Here is a 23,560-nt window from a genome sequence, read left to right on the forward strand (position 1 = left end):
ATGAGGAGAGACACAGCATTGGCATGAACACCATTGGTTTGCCATTCAAATCCAATCCAATTTCAACGTGAGTAACCTGACAAAGATATATAAAAGCCTCGTTAAAGGTATCAAATCATATCAAATGTTTTTGGTCCCATGCACCGAACACAACAGGTGTAGACCTTACTGGGAAATGCTAACTTTCAAGCCTTTTAACCAACAAAGTAAAAAGAAAAAATTAAAAAAAATTATAAAACAAACACAATAAAATAACAATAACAAGGCTATGTACAGGGGGTACCAGTACCGAGTCAATGTACAGGGGTACAGGTTAGTCCAGGTCATTTGTACATGTAGGTAGAGGTAAAGTGACTATGCATAGATAATAAACAGCGAGTAGCAGCAGTGTAAAAACAAAGTGGGGGTGTGTCAATGTAAATAGTCCGGGTGGCCATTTGATTAATTGCAAAATCTGATTAAGGTAAAAGCTGTTAAGGAGCCTTTTGGACCTCGACTTGGCGCTCTGGTACCGCTAGTACCGCTTGTCGTGAGGTAGCAGAGAGAACCGTCTATGACTTGGGTGACTGGGGTCTTTGACCATTTTTTGGGGCCTTCCTCTGACACCGACTAGTATGTAAACTCAGCAAAAAAAATAAATGTCCCTTTTTCAGGACCCTGTCTTTCAAAGATAATTTGTAAAAATCCAAATAACTAAACCGATCTTCATTGTAAAGGGTTTAAACACTGTTTCCCATGCTTGTTTAATGAACCATAAACTATTAATGAACATGCACCTGTGGAACGGTTGTTAAGACACTAACAGCTGTCACGACTTCCGCCGAAGTCGGTTCCTCTCCTTGTTCGGGCGGCGTTCGGCGGTCGACGTCGCCGGTCTTCTAGCCATCGCCGATCCACCTTTCATTTTCCATTTGTTTTGTCCCGTCTTCCTGCACACCTTGTTTACATCTCCTACTAATTAACATGTGTATTTAACCCTCTGTTCCCTCCATGTCTGTGTGGGGTATTGTTTATTGTCGAGGTTGGCACACTTCCGGCTGGTTTGCGCCGGGTTTTGTTTTATTTTACCCGTGCTTTGTGCCTCACTTGTTCTTTAGGCATTTTGTGTTGTGACACGGTTGCGTTCTGTTTTATGATTGCCTAAGTAAAGTGCTTTGTCCTTTCATCTCTGCTCTCCTGCGCCTGACTTCCATGCACCAGCTACACCCGCCATTGACAACAGCTTACAGACGGTAGGCAATTAAGGTCACAGTTATGGAAACTTAGGACACTAAGAGGCCTATCTACTGACTCTGAAAAACACCAAAAGAAAGATGCCCAGGGTCCCTGCTCATCTGCGTGAACGTGCCTTAGGCATGCTGCATGATTACTGCAGATGTGGCCAGGGCAATAAATTGCTATGTCCGGACTGTGAGAAGCTTAATAGAGTGCTACAGGGAGACAGGATGGACAGCTGATTGTCCTCGCAGTGGCAGACCACGTGTAACAACACCTGCAAAGGATCAGTACATCCGAACATCACACCGCGGGACAGGTACAGGATGGCAACAACAACTGCACGAATTACACCAGGACTGCACAATTCCTCCATCAGTGCTCAGACTGTCCGCAATAGTCTGATAGAGGCTGGACTGAGGGCTTGTAGGCCTGTTGTAAGGCAGGTCCTCACCAGACATCACCGGCAACAACGTCGCCTATGGGCACAAACACACCGTCACTGGACCAGACAGGACTGGCAAAAAGTGCTCTTCACTGACGAGACATGGTTTTGTCTCACCAGGGGTGACGGTTGGATACGTGTTTATCGGTGAAGGACTGAGTGTTACACCAGGGCTGTACTCTGGAGCGGGATCGATTTGGAGGTGGAGGGTACGTCATGTTCTGGGGCCGTGTGTCACAGCATCATCAGACTGAGTTTGTTGTCATTGCAGGCAATCTCAACGCTGTGCGTTACAGGGAAGACATCCTCCTCCCTCATGTGGTACCCTTGCTGCAGGCTCATCCTGACATGACCCTCCAGCATGACAATGCCACCAGCAATACTGCTCGTTCTGTGAGTGATTTCCTTCAAGACAGGAATGTCAGTGTTTTGACCCCCCCTTTTGTCCAGGGACACATTATACCATTTCTGTTAGTCACATGTCTGTGGAACTTGTTCAGTTTATGTCTCAGTTGTTGAATCTTGTTATGGCCATACAAATATTTACACATGTTAAGTTTGCTGAAAATAAACGCAGCTGACAGTGAGAGGACCTTTCTTTTTTTTCTGCTGTGTTCAGGTCCTGGATGGCAGGAACTTGGCCCCAGTGATGCATTGGGCTGTACATGCTACCCTCTGTACGTGGAGAAGCAGTCATGTGTGTGGGTCCTACATCATTTGAACAATGTGTGAGTGATGGCATATTCAATTTGCAAAATGAATGATTTGTGATGATATGGGCTGAACTCACTGGTCTCACATCTGGGGCCCACAAAGCCGTAGGGACAGGAGCAGGTTCTGAGTCCCACGCATGTTCCCCCATGCTCACAGGGCAGACTGCACAGAGCTGTGGGTGGAGATGATATGAATGTGTTATGAAGTTCTTCTGGAGGTAGCCTTCACATAAAGTGTTAACGGGAAAATATTCACGACGGCGTCGCATTTCTACGTCAGTCAGCGAGGACTAGGAACCAGTGTCTCACTACAGCTTGGTTAGCCTTATCTCCATTGCATTGGTGGGGTGGACTCTGACTTTGAGCTGTAGGTGGCAGTAGTGTTTCAAGCCTCTGTCAGTAATGTGTCAGACCAGCTCAAGGAGCGAGGGCTTATCAAATGCCCACAACTGCTTCCTTAGATCTGCACTCACTCGCACGCACCCAACTGTACAGTACCGGACATGGACCGGCCTTCTCTCAGCAGTGCCTTTCTGTTTTTTACTGATGAGCTGCGACAACAAGCTCCTGTCTGTAGTCTGAAACAGCACACAGAGACAGTTCTGATTGGCCCTAACGAGAACAGATAGGCCGCATCCGATATATGGCACCCTATTCCCTACATATGGCACCCTATTCCCTGCATAACGCACTACTTTTGACCAGATCCCAATGGGCAAATGTGCCATTTGGGAGGCAGAGGTATAATTACCTGTCTCACACGTCTCCCCGTGGTTGCCTTTCAGGCACTCACACGTCCCCGGGGCGACGCACTGTCCTCCGTTCCTACACTCAGGTTTACAGATCGCTGAGGAGAAGATTGTAAAGACATCAAACGATGCAAAAGGTTGGGCAATGCATGGGAATCAAAAACAACATCAGAATGATGATGTGGTATTTTGAGAGGCTAAGAGAGAGCCTAGAGAGTGAGAGGGGAGAAGAGGGAGGGAGAGAGAGAGCAAGAGAGAGCTAGAGAGTGAGAGGGGAGAAGAGGGAGGGAGAGAGAGAGCAAGAGAGAGCTAGAGAGTGAGAGGGGAGAAGAGGGAGAAAGAGAGAGCAAGAGAGAGCTAGAGAGTGAGAGGGGAGAAGAGGGAGAAAGAAGGGAGAGAGAGAGCAAGAGAGAGAGCGAGAAAGAGTGAGAGAGAGAAAGAGTGAGAGGGGAGAAGAGGGAGGGAGAAGGGAGAGAGAGAAATAGAGCGAGAGAGCGAGAGAGAGAAAGACGGTGTTTTACCTGTTTGACAGTTGGTCCCGGTGTAGCCTGGTTTACAGCGGCATGTGTTGGGAGCGGCACACTCCATGTTCCTGCCACACGCATGCCTGCACACAGCTATAAATAACAGGCAGGCAGGCAGGCGACACACACACACACACACACACAACCATAGGCCAATTACAAGCTGCGTCCATGTATTCCAACTCCAACCTCACTTACAGCATCTGTACAGAAACATCTGTCAACTCAACCCAACCCACGCTGCTCTGGTACAGGGAGCACTCAGCTAGACATCTTGAAAAACGACCATCATTAGGATGCCTTTTGGAGAGGCTAGAGAAAGGCATCACTTTCAGTCATTGAAAAGGATTGATGCACAGGTGGTATTCAATACAGCCGGTAAATAGCAAGGGTAAGGGTCCTCTATAATGGGCCAGTGATAATAGATAGCATTTCTCAAAGCAGTAGCTCTTTCTCAAGCAGTGATACAGTGATAATAGATAGTGTTTCTCAAAGCAGTAGCTCTTCAGCAGTAGCTCTTCCTCAAGAAGAGGGATCAACCTTAGGCCTACTTCACAAGCCTCTTCATTTTTTGCACCTCTCATGTTTCCTTGTTCTCATGCTCCTGTAATCATTTGTTTTTAAATAAATAAATAAATAAATTCAATAAAAATACCTCTGCATGTTTGTCTGTCTCCGGTGTATCCCAGGGGACACCTTCCACAGTGGAATCCCCCGTCCCTGGTGGGTTCACAGGGGACCCCTGGGAAACAGGGCATGTCAGCGCAGGTCAGAGGCCGCTCCCGCTCCACTGCCACAGAATTACTGATCCTGGTCCCACGGTGGAGGTGGGGAGACGTGGCCCTGTGGAGGGGGGGAGTGTAGTGGTGCTTCCGGGCAGGGGTGGTGAGGGCGAGGGAGACCAGGGGTTCCTGTGGGTGGTCAGGTAGGTCAGAGGGGTTGGAGCCAGGCCCCGTCAGTGCTCCGTCGGCGGAGAACTCGGACTCAGAGAGGGAGTAGGTAATGGAGGAGAGGGCTGCAGTCAGTGGGGCCACGGCTTTAGGGAGGGTCCAGGGCTTGGTCATGGTGGGCACCACTACCACATTTATGAGCTTCCCTTGGGTTGTCTGCCCGGACTCTGTGTTGGCTGAGGAATGGGGTGGAGTCACCTTGGATTGGGGTGGAGTAACCTTGGATTGGGGTGGAGTAACCTTGGGGTAGGTGGAGTATGGAGGAGTAACCTTGGAAGAGGTGGCACTCTGCACGACAGCTACAGACTCTCTGGTTGTCACCTTGAGTGAGGTAGCGCTGGCTTTGGCACCTGTTTTGGCACGAGTCCTAGTGAGGGCACTGATGGCATGATGCCTGCCCATGGTGAGGCTGTTGGAACCTTCAGGTGACATAGGGGTGTGTCTAGGAAATAGGGGTGTGGCTGCCTCTCTCCACCCAGTGATTGGCCCTCGGGCGGGCGAGAGGGGAAGGTGCGGGGGGCTCTGATAGGCTCCCCTGGAGACTGGCGAGGAGAGGGAGGAGAGATGTTTGACTGCGTGCCTGGGGGGCAAGGTGGGAAGGTGGAGTTGGGACACTTTACTGTTGCTGTGGTGGTAGAGTTTGCTGCTCTTGGCTATTGTCAGCTGCTGCTGGGTCAGGTGAGGGTTACCTGAGGGGAGATGGGGAGATAATGATGTGACACAAAAAAACTCTATACCTACAGCTGTATAAGGTTATTGTCTTAGAAAAAAGGATTCCTAAAGGGTTCTTCGCCTGTCCCCATAGGAGAACCCCTTTTAGTTGCAGTTAGAACCCTTTTGGGTCCAGGTAGAACTCATTTGGGTTCCATGTAGAGCCCTCTGCAGAAAGGAACCAAAGGGTTCTACCTGGAACCAAAAAGGGTCCTTCAATGGTTTCTCCTATGGGGAAAGCTGAAGAACCCTTTTTCGATTCTAGATAGCACATTTTTTCTAAGGGTGTAGGGTTATGGTTGTGGTTGAGGGTTAGGATTGAACTGTAATGGAGACACGTTGGATTCTCCAAATAAATGTATTACAGCAGTATAAAATGTCATTGCGTCAGATACAGTGCAAGAGAAAACAAAGACGTGTTAAATATCTGTTCTAATCTAATTAACATTTGCTATAAACACTGATGTTGACACAGAACATGGTTGGAACAGAATCAAAACCATTGGACGACTCATGGGAACTATAAAGTTATTTGAATTCGAATTGAAATTAAATTAAAGTGTTACCCGACAAATATTACCCGACACTAGTTTAAATGACATATTGAGAGACGCTTCATTGATTTATTGTCCCCAACTGAGACTGACTGGAAACATCACCTGTATTGAAACCTCACAAAAGATGCCCAAATCACTTCATAGAGGAATCTGATACACAGTGAGGGAATTATAAACCACACACACACACACACACACACACACACACACACACACACACACACACACACACACACACACACACACACACACACACACACACACACACACACACACACACACACACACACACACAAACACACAAACACACAAACACACAAACACACACAAACACACACACACACACACACACAGCTGGACTGAAAGGGAACTGACTGTGTAGAAAGTCATGGCAACAGGGTTGGATATTAAACACTTATGTGATTTAGAAAGGTGGCTGCACAAATTATGAGATGCACTAAAATGATCTATTTAGTACAATTAAGAAAAATGCCATCACACTGGCTGGGTAAAGAAACAAAAGGCATAAACACTGCCCGAAAATATTGAAACACTGTAAACTCGCCCGTGCTCTTCCAAACAACCCGGCATGGGTCCTAGCCACTCAATAGTAAATCAAATCAAGTCAAATTGATTTATTTAGCCTTTCGTACATCAGCTGAAATCTCAAAGTGCTGTACAGAAACCCAGCCTAAAACCCCAAACAGCAAGCAATGCAGGTGTAGAAGCACGGTGGCTAGGAAAAACTCCCTTGAAAGGCCGAAACCGAGGAAGAAACCTAGAGAGGAACCAGGCTATGAGGGGTGGCCAGTCCTCTTCTGGCTGTGCCGGGTGGAGATTATAACAGAACATGGCCAAGATGTTGAAATGTTCATAAATGACCAGCAGGGTCAAATAATAATAATCACAGTAGTGGTCGAGGGTGCAGCAGGTCATCACCTCAGGACTGGAGGACTAGTAGGACTGATGATGGGAAATACTTGAACTCTCACTCTAAATAAATATCTTTAAATGTTTCACATCGTCATGAAAGACGAATGCATGAGAAAAGCATATTCCACTGACATTCATTTCTCATCTGGAAGTGCCTGCGGTTGACGTGGACAGTAGACACACAGGGACAGAGTCCAAAGGAGGAAGGGACAAATAGAGAGGATATAAAACAGAACTAAAGCTGAGAGGAGAGGAGAAGAGAGAGTGCAAAGCTTTCCACATTTCACTGATCTACAAAACAAAGTGATGATGATTAGCATATTGAGCTGAGTAATAGGGCAGCTTGGCCTCAGAGCTATATGGAGCATGCTATATGTATTTTTATAGACCTCTTTTTATGGACCTCCAACACGTATGTTCTAATGGTCTAGTTCAGCGTTCCTCAACTAGCGACCCGAGTTTGGCCAGTGTTTTTTTTTTTGTTGGTTTAATTCAGTTTAATTTAATTTATATTTTTATTGCTGGACATAATAGACTGTAAAAACAGCTCCAAGTGATTTTAATTGAAGAAACATGTTCCCAAGTATTCCCATGCATAATAGAGAGACACGTAATCGTAAACAAATATAAGCAAGGCTTGAAATTAAATATCTGTTTGGACTTCTTGTGGTCAATTTGCAGCGTATGTTCTGGCCCCCCGACCATCCGCTCAAGAAAAAGTTGTCCTGCAGCCTAGATCCCTGGTCTAGTTACCTTAGACAGAAACTAAAGTAGGGATGTTGGTGGGGAAGGATGGGTGGGCATATTCCGCGACCATCTAGCAATCCAAAGGTTGCGTGTTTGAGTCGTGTCGGGGACAACTGTTTAGCTAACCCTTCCCCTAACTTTTTCCTAACCTTAGTTCTCCTAACCTGTTTTTGTTCACATTTGACATAAAATTACCCTAACCCTTGTCGTTTGTTCTCCTAACCAACAACGTAAATATGTATATGTAAAGTGTGATACGTAAAATGGCTACCACAAAAAAGCTGTAAAAATACAAATATATTTTTGTGTCCTCTGAAGGGCGGGATGGGTTAAAACAAATTAAGTCATTCTCCTTGGTTGTTAGGATGCAACAGGCAACCTGGTTTCAGAAAAAGACGTATAATACTATACGTTCTTCAAGATGTATGATAACTCATCCAATTCGTATGCTTTTGTATGCCCGGGTAAGATGTTTGACGCTATACGTCCCCTAAATCGTACGATATTGTACAACCACTATTCCATTCATAATGTAACCTAATATAATTAAATATACAACTCTAAAGGGAGGAAACATGTTTCCATACCAAATCTTACAAATTGAGACCAGGTTTAATAGGGATGGTAACGGCACAGAGGCACTTGAGGACCATTCACACTACATCAGATTGTTTTCAAATAGTTTTCCAACAGTGACAGTAGAATAAATACTAAAAGCCAATGTGTGGTGATGCATGTACTTTTTATTTACATATTTTTGAAAGTACTAACGTATTTAGATCTGTTTTTGTCTTGCCGATTCCTATGGTCCTTGGCATAGGCAACAACAGGTGTTGGCTATACAGCAGAAACAGATCTGGGACCAGGCTAGTAACTATGGCCAGGGAGGTGGTGTAACACTTCAAGCCGAAGTCTTACCTCGAGCGGTTTTGGTGCAGGTGCGTCCGTTGCCATTGAGGGGCGGTGGGCAGCGCCCGCAGACATAGCCCGTGTAGGGTGGACGTCGGTCGATGCACTGGACCCCCAGGAAGCACGGTCGGCTGGCACACGTACCTGTCACATTGTTGTTATTTCCTGCATGGGATGATAGCCCTAAGCCTGGAACACATAATCACCGTCATCATCCCCAGGACATGTACATATTTAGCCAATGAATTCCCTTCCCCCGAGCCTTCACATGAACAGCGATGTTCACCATTTGTTTATGCTCAGTGGGATGCTGTAATCAGCTGTCAATGCCTCTGCATCGGCCACACCATGCTGTCTTCGTTTGCACATTTCATGATTAGTCATAATTCAAATCAGTGCAGCCCCATAGATGTAAACAGCTCACAAATACCACTGACGTACAGTTGCCTACCGGGGTGATATATTCAACACTGCCTGACAGATTTTATGTGGCAGAACTCGCAGTTAAATCCAAAGCTGCTACAGTTGCTAATTGCTCAAATGTTTTGATTAAAATGCAAAGTCTGGGAAGACCAATTATATAAAGGTGCTTTATAACTGAAATTAGGACTGTGGAGAAACTCTTAGTTGGCACTTTGTGTTTTGATGGCAGGAGGCTCATTACAGTGCTTCGGGATGAAAGTCTCGGAGTAATTGATTGATACGCGATCAAGGTCAGAAACCCCTTGGAGCGAGCGAAAGAGAGAGATGTGTGTGTGTGAGACCCCGACTGTGTCCCCTGTCTTCACCTCCAGACCTGCCCTCACCCCCAATCCAGCTGCATCATCTTCCCTCTACCCATAGGCCTTCACTCCCCTCCTGGGCTCCCCTCTCACCCCCACCCAAAAAGAAGAGTGATGAAAATGCCAATCGCCCTATTCGTCTTAAACGAAGCTATGTACTTCAGAACTGAAACTGCTGGTATCATTGGCACTTTTAGATGGATTCTGTCAAGTTTGACCCATAACTTCGTCCTTGTCCTTTGTTTCGCACCTTGCACAGGCATCACATCAAACCACCACATCATCAAAAGTGTATTATGGCTCGACTCTGCTGTGTTACGTTGGTATTGCATGTTTCTCGGCATATCTCTATTCTGTGACGGATCTATGGAAGAGAGCAGACTGAGACCGAATGACTGTCATTGCAGTGCGGTTAGAAGCTTTGAAACGTGACACTGGCAACCCTTCTCTTTTTCCCATTTGCGTGCCGCACAGCGTTTCGTCTCCCTCTCAGTCTAATAAAGCGTTCCATCTTCACGGTGACAAAATAGGAAAAAGAATGGACCATCTGTCTTTTATTAGGAAGTGATTTATCAGCGTTATGACTCCACATATTAAGGCTTATCGCCTGTGAATTGTGTCTCATTTTTTGACTAGGGCAGCAGAATCCACTCAGACAATGGGTGGTTTTATCGGAACGACGGGGTCGACAGGAGATGGCATATTTCGCTGTGTGCCTTTCAATCCCATCTCCAGCCCTTTAGTGTGATGATGATGACAGGCAATTTTGCAAGGCCGCTAACTGGGCTGGCTATAGCTGCCAATGCCTATGAGGTACTCAGTTGCGGAGCAATGTGACACCCCTGATGAACTATTATATGAGCCCAGGTGTTAAACAGCCTTTTGTAGGCGATCTGAAGAGTATCAGCTAGGGGCTTTTGGGAAATACGGGGGTAAGGTAGTAGGTGCCAGACGCACCGGTTTGTGTCAAGAACTGCAATGCTGCTGGATTGTTCACGCTCAACAGTTTCCCGTGCGTGTCAAGAATGGTCCACCACCCCCCCCAAAAAAAAGTCCAGACAACTTGACAAATGTCAGAAGAATTGGAGTCGACATTGGCCAGCATCCCTGTGGAACGCTTCCGGCACCTTGTAGAGTCCATCTCCCGATGAATTGAGACTGTTCTGTGGGCAAAAGGGGAGGGGGGGGGGTGCAACTCAATATTAGGAAGGTGTTCCTAATGTTTGGTGTACTCGGGGTACTTGCCAGTTTTATGTCCATTCTTCGACGGTGTATGTACAGCTGGGGCCTTGACAGGTGCCCTGTTGGCCTCTGGAACTCCAGGCATGTTGGGTTGTGGGAGTCCAGGCTGATTGGTTGGTACGATTCCAGGTCGGCCAGTGTCCATCCTTGGTGGATTGTGTTGGTCTGGTCTGTTGTTGGGTGAGGACTTAGAGGTGGTGGTGGTGGTGGTAGGGACAGTGGTGGGTCCAGTACTGGGGACAATGGGGATTGACCGTACAGCTGCTGTTGTGTTAGAGACAGATGTGGACACATGGAGAGAGTAAGAGGCGGACTTCGTAACACCTCAGCGCTTTTATGATGCTGGGAGAGAGATAGATAGAGGACACTTCAGGTTCAGAGCCAAATGTTTGTCTTATGCTGTCACACAACCAATACTGTTTTTATTAAAAACATTTCATAGAAACTTCTCACACTCTATTCAAGAATGTTGGTCCACAGTTTATCAGCTCTTTTTTTTTTACAACACTTTTCATCTCACACCTACACCGCTAGAAATCACAGCTCCACAATAGATCTGCGAGCAGCAGATTTGTGTAAAAAAAAACTGTTTTTAAAAAAGAAAGAGAAGCAGAGCAGGAGGAGAGAGAGAGACTGTGTGATTGATGATGGCAGAGTGGAGCGATGGCAAGTGAAATAAACCTGGCAGTGGAACTCCTGTCGAGGCAGCATGGCACGGTAATAAACAAAGCAGAGGACCACTCAGTCGAAACTCATCGCTCAGAGGGAGAAAAAGATCAAGGAGAGAGAAAGACTAAGATGCTTGGGAAATAAAAGAGGGATGTTGGTGGAAACATGGCATGGCTTTTCGGTAGCAAAATGGTAACAAAGTGTATGTGTATGTGTGTGTGTGTGTGTGTGTGTGTGTGTGTGTGTGTGTGTGTGTGTGTGTGTGTGTGTGTGTGTGTGTGTGTGTGTGTGTGTGTGTGTGTGCACTCCTGCAGAATTCAAGTGGTTTACCCTGGACTACAGAAACAAACGTCTGCTGAATGAAAATTGGATTTCCCTCTAGATGCGTATGTGTGTCTTATGGATGGTTCCCCAGCTCCGCCCCTGCTCCCCCTAGCCCTGTTCCCCTCGCCCCTGCTCCCCTTAGCCCAGAGACCCCTCGCCCTGTTCCCCTTAGCCCTGTTCCCCTCGCCCTGTTCCCCTTAGCCCTGCTCCCCTTAGCCCTGCTCCCCTCGCCCCTGCTCCCCTTAGCCCTGTTCCCCTCGCCCCTCGCCCCTGCTCCCCTTAGTCCTGTTCCCCTAGCCCTGTTCCCCTAGCCCTGTTCCCCTAGCCCTGCGGCCAGGCGGTAGATCACTCTGTATTCAACTAGGCCATGCTCCTTCCATGCTCTCCCTCCTCACCGCACCTCACTTCTCCTCTTTAGGCTTTAGGCTCAGGCAGTACTGTTGATCACTCTGTATTCAACCAGGCCCCACACCTCATCTCACCTTACATTACCTTGCCTCGTCTCAGCTCTGTGGCCAGGCGGTAGATCACTCTCCATGCTCCTTCCATGCTCTCCCCCTCACCGCACCTAGCCCTGTTCCCCTAGCCCTGTTCCCCTCGCCCTGTTCCCCTCGCCCTGTTACCCTCGCCCTGCGGCCACGCGGTAGATCACTCTGTATTCAACCAGGCCCCACACCTCACCTCACCTTACATTACCTTGCCTCGCCTCAGCTCTGTGCTCCCTGCTCACCCAGGCCCCACACCTCACCTCACCTTACATTACCTTGCCTCGTCTCAGCTCTGTGGCCAGGCGGTAGATCACTCTCCATGCTCCTTCCATGCTCTCCCCCCTCACCGCACCTCACTTCTCCTCTTTAGGCTTTAGGCTCACGCAGTACTGTTGATCACTCTGTATTCAACCAGGCCCCACACCTCACCTCACCTTACATTACCTTGCCTCGTCTATAAGCTCTGTGGCCCAGGCGGTAGATCACTCTCCATTCCACCAGGTCATGCTCCTCTTCCATCTCCATGCTGCTAGCCAGGCCCCTTACCTCATCACTGCCTTCTGCCATGCTCCTTCCTCCCAGCCCTACTCTCTGCTCCCTCCTCTGTACCCTTCCAGGTTCCCACACTTCACCTCTAATGGCCTTTGTCAGTTAGCTGTCACACCTGAGGTGCTGCGGCAGCACTCTAAGCCTGGGGCCAGGTGTCAGGATACACTCTGCTCTGCTCTCCCTCAGGGAAGAAGTGCTTCACCAATTAACTCAGCTAAACACCCAAAAATTATTTATGGGGGGGTGGGGTTCTGGTTTCCATTGGACATGCATCCCTGTTGGTTGTCATGTGAGCGGTTCATCACCTGCCCTCTGGTTTCCATTGGACATGCATCCCTGTTGGTTATCATGTGAGCGGTTCATCACCTGCCCTCTGGTTTCCATTGGACATGCATCCCTGTTGGTTGTCATGTGAGCGGTTCATCACCTGCCCTCTGGTTTCCATTGGACATGCATCCCTGTTGGTTGTCATGTGAGCGGTTCATCACCTGCCCTCTGGTTTCCATTGGACATGCATCCCTGTTGGTTATCATGTGAGCGGTTCATCACCTGCCCTCTGGTTTCCATTGGACATGCATCCCTGTTGGTTATCATGTGAGCGGTTCATCACCTGCCCTCTGGTTTCCATTGGACATGCATCCCTGTTGGTTGTCATGTGAGCGGTTCATCACCTGCCCTCTGGTTTCCATTGGACATGCATCCCTGTTGGTTATCATGTGAGCGGTTCATCACCTGCCCTCTGGTTTCCATTGGACATGCATCCCTGTTGGTTATCATGTGAGCGGTTCATCACCTGCCCTCTGGTTTCCATTGGACATGCATCCCTGTTGGTTATCATGTGAGCGGTTCATCACCTGCCCTCTGGTTTCCATTGGACATGCATCCCTGTTGGTTATCATGTGAGCGGTTCAAAGTGCAGTGGCAATTATTATTCCCATTAAATTTGTGTGAGTAATGGTATCCAGATATGGGAATTGTGGAATGCTGAGCTGGAATGTCGTATTGTTTCCGTTTGTCTTGTCAAAGATAACAGTGACGGCCTGGTCTTCCCACAGTTAGAGGTGCATGCAGCTTTACGTTTCCATCCACTTCCATATTACAGGTGGGAGAAGGTTGCAAGTACCTCTGGAACGTCTTTGTAACATGTCTTATATTCATATCAAATCAATCCCTTTTCCACATTGACAAACAAGGCCCACAGTCTGTTTCTAAGGGAGTGCATTAGCTAACTGATACAGTAGTGTGGTAGCACTAGTGATTTGATTGGCCATGCCTACCTGTTGATGTAAAAAGTGTTGATAAATACATTTGATTGATTGACCATGCCTACTTGTGCAGGTGGTCCAGGTATAGAGACATAGAGACAAGGAAGCCCAATACAACAAGAGGTATAGAGACATAGAGCCAAGGAAGACCAATACAACAAGAGGTATAGAGACATAGAGACAAGGAAGCCCAATACAACAAGAGGTATAGAGACATAGAGACAAGGAAGCCCAATACAACAAGAGGTATAGAGACATAGAGACAAGGAAGCCCAATACAACAAGAGGTATAGACATAGACAGGAAGAGACAAGGAAGCCCAATACAACAAGAGGTATAGAGACATAGAGACAAGGAAGCCCAATACAACAAGAGGTATAGAGACATAGAGCCAAGGAAGCCCAATACAACAACAGGTATAGAGACATAGAGACAAGGAAGCCCAATACAACAAGAGGTATAGAGACATAGAGACAAGGAAGCCCAATACAACAACAGGTATAGAGACATAGAGACAAGGAAGCCCAATACAACAACAGGTATAGAGACATAGAGACAAGGAAGCCCAATACAACAACAGGTATAGAGACATAGAGACAAGGAAGCCCAATACAACAACAGGTATAGAGACATAGAGACAAGGAAGCCCAATACAACAAGAGGTATAGAGGAAGCCCAATACAACAACAGGTATAGAGACATAGAGACAAGGAAGCCCAATACAACAACAGGTATAGAGACATAGAGACAAGGAAGCCCAATACAACAACAGGTATAGAGACATAGAGACAAGGAAGCCCAATACAACAACAGGTATATAGAGACAAGGAAGCCCATACAACAAGAGGTATAGAGACATAGAGCCAAGGAAGCCCAATACAACAACAGGTATAGAGACATAGAGACAAGGAAGCCCAATACAACAAGAGGTATAGAGACATAGAGACAAGGAAGCCCAATACAACAAGAGGTATAGAGACATAGAGACAAGGAAGCCCAATACAACAAGAGGTATAGAGACATAGAGCCAAGGAAGCCCAATACAACAACAGGTATAGAGACATAGAGACAAGGAAGCCCAATACAACAAGAGGTATAGAGACATAGAGCCAAGGAAGCCCAATACAACAACAGGTATAGAGACATAGAGCCAAGGAAGCCCAATACAACAACAGGTATAGAGACATAGAGACAAGGAAGCCCAATACAACAACAGGTATAGAGACATAGAGCCAAGGAAGCCCAATACAACAAGAGGTATAGAGACATAGAGACAAGGAAGCCCAATACAACAACAGGTATAGAGACATAGAGCCCAATACAACAAGGAAGCCCAATACAACAAGAGGTATAGAGACATAGAGACAAGGAAGCCCAATACAACAAGAGGTATAGAGACATAGAGCCAAGGAAGCCCAATACAACAACAGGTATAGAGACATAGAGAAAAAGGAAGCCCAATACAACAAGAGGTATAGAGACATAGAGACAAGGAAGCCCAATACAACAAGAGGTATAGAGACATAGAGACAAGGAAGCCCAATACAACAAGAGGTATAGAGACATAGAGACAAGGAAGCCCAATACAACAAGAGGTATAGAGACATAGAGACAAGGAAGCCCAATACAACAAGAGGTATAGAGACATAGAGACAAGGAAGCCCAATACAGGTATAGAACATAAGACAAGGAAGCCCAATAGGTATAGAGACATAGAGACAAGGAAGCCCAATACAACAAGAGGTATAGAGACATAGAGACAAGGAAGCCCAATACAACAACAGGTATAGAGACATAGAGACAAGGAAGCCCAATACAACAAGAGTATAGAGACATAGAGACAAGGAAGCCCAATACAACAAGAGGTATAGAGACATAGAGCCAAGGAAGCCCAATACAACAAGAGGTATAGAGACAAAGAGACAAGGAAGCCCAATACAACAAGAGGTATAGAGACATAGAGACAAGGAAGCCCAATACACAAGAGGTATAGAGACATAGAGACAAGGAAGCCCAATACAACAAGAGGTATAGAGACATAGAGACAAGGAAGCCCAATACAACAAGAGGTATAGAGACATAGAGACAAGGAAGCAACAACAGGTATAGAGACATACATACAACAGGTATAGAGACATAGAGACAAGGAAGCCCAATACAAGGAAGCCCAATACAACAACAGGTATAGACACATAGAGACAAGGAAGCCCAATACAACAACAGGTATAGAGACATAGAGAAAAGGAAGCCCAATACAACAAGAGGTATAGAGACATAGAGCCAAGGAAGCCCAATACAACAAGAGGTATAGAGACATAGAGACAAGGAAGCCCAATACAACAACAGGTATAGAGACATAGAGACAAGGAAGCCCAATACAACAACAGGTATAGAGACATAGAGACAAGGAAGCCCAATACAACAACAGGTATAGAGACATAGAGACAAGGAAGCCCAATACAACAAGAGGTATAGAGACATAGAGCCAAGGAAGCCCAATACAACAAGAGTATAGAGGTATAGAGACATAGAGCCAAGGAAGCCCAATACAACAAGAGGTATAGAGACATAGAGACAAGGAAGCCCAATACAACAAGAGGTATAGAGACATAGAGACAAGGAAGCCCAATACAACAAGAGGTATAGAGACATAGAGACAAGGAAGCCAATACAACAATACAACAACAAACAGGTATAGAGACATAGAGACAAGGAAGCCCAATACAAAGAGGTATAGAGACATAGAGACAAGGAAGCCCAATACAACAAGAGGTATAGAGACATAGAGACAAGGAAGCCCAATACAACAACAGGTATAGAGACATAGAGACAAGGAAGCCCAATACAACAACAGGTATAGAGACATAGAGCCAAGGAAGCCCAATACAACAACAGGTATAGAGACATAGAGACAAGGAAGCCCAATACAACAACAGGTATAGAGACATAGAGACAAGGAAGCCCAATACAACAAGAGGTATAGAGACATAGAGACAAGGAAGCCCAATACAACAAGAGGTATAGAGACATAGAGACAAGGAAGCCCAATACAACAACAGGTATAGTATAGAGACATAGAGACAAGGAAGCCCAATACAACAACAGGTATAGAGACATAGAGACAAGGAAGCCCAATACAACAAGAGGTATAGAGACATAGAGACAAGGAAGCCCAATACAACAAGAGGTATAGAGACATAGAGACAAGGAAGCCCAATACAACAAGAGGTATAGAGACATAGAGACAAGGAAGCCCAATACAACAAGAGGTATAGAGACATAGAGACAAGGAAGCCCAATACAACAAGAGGTATAGAGACATAGAGACAAGGAAGCCCAATACAACAAGAGGTATAGAGACATAGAGACAAGGAAGCCCAATACAACAACAGGTATAGAGACATAGAGACAAGGAAGCCCAATACAACAAGAGGTATAGAGACATAGAGACAAGGAAGCCCAATACAACAACAGGTATAGAGACATAGAGACAAGGAAGCCCAATACAACAAGAGGTATAGAGACATAGAGACAAGGAAGCCCAATACAACAAGAGGTATAGAGACATAGAGACAAGGAAGCCCAATACAACAAGAGGTATAGAGACATAGAGACAAGGAAGCCCAATACAACAAGAGGTATAGAGACATAGAGACAAGGAAGCCCAATACAACAACAGGTATAGAGACATAGAGACAAGGAAGCCCAATACAACAAGAGGTATAGAGACATAGAGACAAGGAAGCCCAATACAACAACAGGTATAGAGACATAGAGACAAGGAAGCCCAATACAACAAGAGGTATAGAGACATAGAGACAAGGAAGCCCAATACAACAAGAGGTATAGAGACATAGAGACAAGGAAGCCCAATACAACAAGAGGTATAGAGACATAGAGACAAGGAAGCCCAATACAACAAAGAGGTATAGAGACATAGAGACAAGGAAGCCCAATACAACAAGAGGTATAGAGACATAGAGACAAGGAAGCCCAATACAACAAGAGGTATAGAGACATAGAGACAAGGAAGCCCAATACAACAAGAGGTATAGAGACATAGAGACAAGGAAGCCCAATACAACAAGAGGTATAGAGACATAGAGACAAGGAAGCCCAATACAACAAGAGGTATAGAGACATAGAGACAAGGAAGCCCAATACAACAAGAGGTATAGAGACATAGAGACAAGGAAGCCCAATACAACAAGAGGTATAGAGACATAGAGACAAGGAAGCCCAATACAACAAGAGGTATAGAGACATAGAGACAAGGAAGCCCAATACAACAAGAGGTATAGAGACATAGAGACAAGGAAGCCCAATACAACAAGAGGTATAGAGACATAGAGACAAGGAAGCCCAATACAACAAGAGGTATAGAGACATAGAGACAAGGAAGCCCAATACAACAAGAGGTATAGAGACATAGAGACAAGGAAGCCCAATACAACAAGAGGTATAGAGACATAGAGACAAGGAAGCCCAATACAACAAGAGGTATAGAGACATAGAGACAAGGAAGCCCAATACAACAACAGGTATAGAGACATAGAGACAAGGAAGCCCAATACAACAAGAGGTATAGAGACATAGAGCCAAGGAAGCCCAATACAACAACAGGTATAGAGACATAGAGACAAGGAAGCCCAATACAACAAGAGGTATAGAGACATAGAGACAAGGAAGCCCAATACAACAAGAGGTATAGAGACATAGAGACAAGGAAGCCCAATACAACAAGAGGTATAGAGACATAGAGACAAGGAAGCCCAATACAACAAGAGGTATAGAGACATAGAGACAAGGAAGCCCAATACAACAAGAGGTATAGAGACATAGAGACAAGGAAGCCCAATACAACAAGAGGTATAGAGACATAGAGACAAAGGTATAGAGACATAAGACAAGGAAGCCCAATACAACAAGAGGTATAGAGACATAGAGACAAGGAAGCCCAATACAACAAGAGGTATAGAGACATAGAGACAAGGAAGCCCAATACAACAAGAGGTATAGAGACATAGAGACAAGGAAGCCCAATACAACAAGAGGTATAGAGACATAGAGACAAGGAAGCCCAATACAACAAGAGAGTATAGAGACATAGAGCCCAATACAACAAGGAAGCCCAATACAACAAGAGGTATAGAGACATAGAGACAAGGAAGCCCAATACAACAAGAGGTATAGAGACATAGAGACAAGAAGCCCAATACAACAAGAGGTATACAAGGAAGCCCAATACAACAAGAGGTATAGAGACATAGAGACAAGGAAGCCCAATACAACAAGAGGTATAGAGACATAGAGACAAGGAAGCCCAATACAACAAGAGGTATAGAGACATAGAGACAAGGAAGCCCAATACAACAAGAGGTATAGAGACATAGAGCCAAGGAAGCCCAATACAACAAGAGGTATAGAGACATAGAGACAAGGAAGCCCAATACAACAAGAGGTATAGAGACATAGAGACAAGGAAGCCCAATACAACAAGAGGTATAGAGACATAGAGACAAGGAAGCCCAATACAACAACAGGTATAGAGACATAGAGACAAGGAAGCCCAATACAACAAGAGGTATAGAGACATAGAGACAAGGAAGCCCAATACAACAACAGGTATAGAGACATAGAGACAAGGAAGCCCAATACAACAAGAGGTATAGAGACATAGAGACAAGGAAGCCCAATACAACAAGAGGTATAGAGACATAGAGACAAGGAAGCCCAATACAACAACAGGTATAGAGACATAGAGACAAGGAAGCCCAATACAACAAGAGGTATAGAGACATAGAGACAAGGAAGCCCAATACAACAAGAGGTATAGAGACATAGAGCCAAGGAAGCCCAATACAACAAGAGGTATAGAGACATAGAGACAAGGAAGCCCAATACAACAAGAGGTATAGAGACATAGAGACAAGGAAGCCCAATACAACAAGAGGTATAGAGACATAGAGACAAGGAAGCCCAATACAACAACAGGTATAGAGACATAGAGACAAGGAAGCCCAATACAACAAGAGGTATAGAGACATAGAGACAAGGAAGCCCAATACAACAACAGGTATAGAGACATAGAGACAAGGAAGCCCAATACAACAAGAGGTATAGAGACATAGAGACAAGGAAGCCCAATACAACAACAGGTATAGAGACATAGAGACAAGGAAGCCCAATACAACAAGAGGTATAGAGACATAGAGACAAGGAAGCCCAATACAACAACAGGTATAGAGAAGCCCAATACAACAACAGGTATAGAGACAAGGAAGCCCAATACAACAAGAGGTATAGAGACATAGAGACAAGGAAGCCCAATACAACAAGAGGTATAGAGACATAGAGACAAGGAAGCCCAATACAACAAGAGGTATAGAGACATAGAGACAAGGAAGCCCAATACAACAAGAGGTATAGAGACATAGAGACAAGGAAGCCCAATACAACAAGAGGTATAGAGACATAGAGACAAGGAAGCCCAATACAACAAGAGGTATAGAGACATAGAGACAAGGAAGCCCAATACAACAAGAGGTATAGAGACATAGAGCCAAGGAAGCCCAATACAACAACAGGTATAGAGACATAGAGACAAGGAAGCCCAATACAACAAGAGGTATAGAGACATAGAGACAAGACATAGAGACAAGGAAGCCCAATACAACAAGAGGTATAAGACATAGAGACAATACAAACAACAAGAGGTATAGAGACATAGAGACAAGGAAGCCCAATACAACAAGAGGTATAGAGACATAGAGACAAGGAAGCCCAATACAACAAGAGGTATAGAGACATAGAGACAAGGAAGCCCAATACAACAAGAGGTATAGAGACATAGAGACAAGGAAGCCCAATACAACAACAGGTATAGAGACATAGAGACAAGGCCCAATACAAAGGTATAGAGACCCAATACAACAAGAGGTATAGAGACATAGAGACAAGGAAGCCCAATACAACAAGAGGTATAGAGACATAGAGACAAGGAAGCCCAATACAACAAGAGGTATAGAGACATAGAGACAAGGAAGCCCAATACAACAAGAGGTATAGAGACATAGAGACAAGGAAGCCCAATACAACAAGAGGTATAGAGACATAGAGACAAGCCAAGGAAGCCCAATACAACAAGAGGTATAGAGACATAGAGACAAGGAAGCCCAATACAACAAGAGGTATAGAGACATAGAGACAAGGAAGCCCAATACAACAAGAGGTATAGAGACATAGAGACAAGGAAGCCCAATACAACAAGAGGTATAGAGACATAGAGACAAGGAAGCCCAATACAACAAGAGGTATAGAGACATAGAGACAAGGAAGCCCAATACAACAAGAGGTATAGAGACATAGAGACAAGGAAGCCCAATACAACAAGAGGTATAGAGACATAGAGACAAGGAAGCCCAATACAACAAGAGGTATAGAGACATAGAGACAAGGAAGCCCAATACAACAAGAGGTATAGAGACATAGAGACAAGGAAGCCCAATACAACAAGAGGTATAGAGACATAGAGACAAGGAAGCCCAATACAACAACAGGTATAGAGACATAGAGACAAGGAAGCCCAATACAACAAGAGGTATAGAGACATAGAGACAAGGAAGCCCAATACAACAACAGGTATAGAGACATAGAGACAAGGAAGCCCAATACAACAACAGGTATAGAGACATAGAGACAAGGAAGCCCAATACAACAACAGGTATAGAGACATAGAGACAAGGAATCCCAATACAACACAGGTATAGAGACATAGAGACAAGGAAGCCCAATACAACAAGAGGTATAGAGACATAGAGACAAGGAAGCCCAATACAATAGAGACAAGGAAGCCCAATACAACAAGAGGTATAGAGACATAGAGACAAGGAAGCCCAATACAACAAGAGGTATAGAGACATAGAGACAAGGAAGCCCAATACAACAAGAGGTATAGAGACATAGAGACAAGGAAGCCCAATACAACAAGAGGTATAGAGACATAGAGACAAGGAAGCCCAATACAACAAGAGGTATAGAGACATAGAGACAAGGAAGCCCAATACAACAAGAGGTATAGAGACATAGAGACAAGGAAGCCCAATACAACAAGAGGTATAGAGACATAGAGACAAGGAAGCCCAATACAACAAGAGGTATAGAGACATAGAGCCAAGGAAGCCCAATACAACAAGAGGTATAGAGACATAGAGACAAGGAAGCCCAATACAACAAGAGGTATAGAGACATAGAGCCCAATACAACAAGAGGTATAGAGACATAAGGAAGCAACCAATACAATACAACAAGGTATAGAGACATAGAGACAAGGAAGCCCAATACAACAACAGGTATAGAGACATAGAGACATAGAGACAAGGAAGCCCAATACAACAAGAGGTATAGAGACATAGAGACAAGGAAGCCCAATACAACAAGAGGTATAGAGACATAGAGACAAGGAAGCCCAATACAACAAGAGGTATAGAGACATAGAGACAAGGAAGCCCAATACAACAACAGGTATAGAACATAGAGACAAGGAAGCCCAATACAACAAGAGGTATAGAGACATAGAGACAAGGAAGCCCAATACAACAAGAGGTATAGAGACATAGAGACAAGGAAGCCCAATACAACAAGAGGTATAGAGACATAGAGACAAGGAAGCCCAATACAACAAGAGGTATAGAGACATAGAGACAAGGAAGCCCAATACAACAACAGGTATAGAGACATGAGACAAGGAAGCCCAATACAACAAGAGGTATAGAGACATAGAGACAAGGAAGCCCAATACAACAAAGGTAAGCCCAATACAACAAAGGTATAGGTATAGAGACATAGAGACAAGACAAGGAAGCCCAATACAACAAGAGGTATAGAGACATAGAGACAAGGAAGCCCAATACAACAACAGGTATAGAGACATAGAGACAAGGAAGCCCAATACAACAAGAGGTATAGAGACATAGAGACAAGGAAGCCCAATACAACAAGAGGTATAGAGACATAGAGACAAGGAAGCCCAATACAACAAGAGGTATAGAGACATAGAGACAAGGAAGCCCAATACAACAAGAGGTATAGAGACATAGAGAGACATAGAGACAAGGAAGCCAATACAACAATACAACAAGAGGTATAGAGACATAGAGACAAGGAAGCCCAATACAACAAGAGGTATAGAGACATAGAGAGCCCAATACAACAAGAGGTATAGAGACATAGAGAGTACAAGGAAGCCCAATACAACAACAGTATAGAGTAGGTATAGAGACATAGAGACAAGGAAGCCCAATACAACAGGTATAGAGACATAGAGACAAGGAAGACATAGAGACAAGGAAGCCCAATACAACAAGAGGTATAGAGACATAGAGACAAGGAAGCCCAATACAACAAGAGGTATAGAGACATAGAGACAAGGAAGCCCAATACAACAAGAGGTATAGAGACATAGAGACAAGGAAGCCCAATACAACAAGAGGTATAGAGACATAGAGACAAGGAAGCCCAATACAACAAGAGGTATAGAGACATAGAGACAAGGAAGATACAACAAAGGTATAGAGACATAGAGACAAGGAAGCCCAATACAACAAGAGGTATAGAGACATAGAGACAAGGAAGCCCAATACAACAACAGGTATAGAGACATAGAGACAAGGAAGCCCAATACAACAACAGGTATAGAGACATAGAGAGCCAAGGAAGCCCAATACAACAACAGGTATAGAGACATAGAGACAAGGAAGCCCAATACAACAAGAGGTATAGAGACATAG

At 45.0% G+C, this 23,560-nt stretch overlaps 1 protein-coding gene across 1 annotated transcript in view; it reads right to left on the reverse strand.

Annotated features, from left to right (window-relative positions):
- si:ch211-246m6.5 (von Willebrand factor D and EGF domain-containing protein) overlaps positions 1-23,560 on the reverse strand; it is a 67,527-nt gene that overhangs the window by 5,318 nt on the left and 38,649 nt on the right. Inside the window, exons 22-27 of the mRNA XM_064970173.1 lie at positions 10,515-10,741; positions 8,463-8,652; positions 4,302-5,285; positions 3,644-3,739; positions 3,125-3,220; positions 2,451-2,546 (exon numbers count right to left, since the gene is read on the reverse strand). Coding sequence (XP_064826245.1) covers positions 2,451-2,546; positions 3,125-3,220; positions 3,644-3,739; positions 4,302-5,285; positions 8,463-8,652; positions 10,515-10,741 — 1,689 coding nt within the window. The remainder of the gene's footprint in view (positions 1-2,450; positions 2,547-3,124; positions 3,221-3,643; positions 3,740-4,301; positions 5,286-8,462; positions 8,653-10,514; positions 10,742-23,560) is intronic.

This window comes from Oncorhynchus masou, chromosome 7 (assembly GCF_036934945.1).
Source record: "Oncorhynchus masou masou isolate Uvic2021 chromosome 7, UVic_Omas_1.1, whole genome shotgun sequence".
NCBI classification, from domain to species: Eukaryota; Metazoa; Chordata; class Actinopteri; order Salmoniformes; family Salmonidae; genus Oncorhynchus; species Oncorhynchus masou.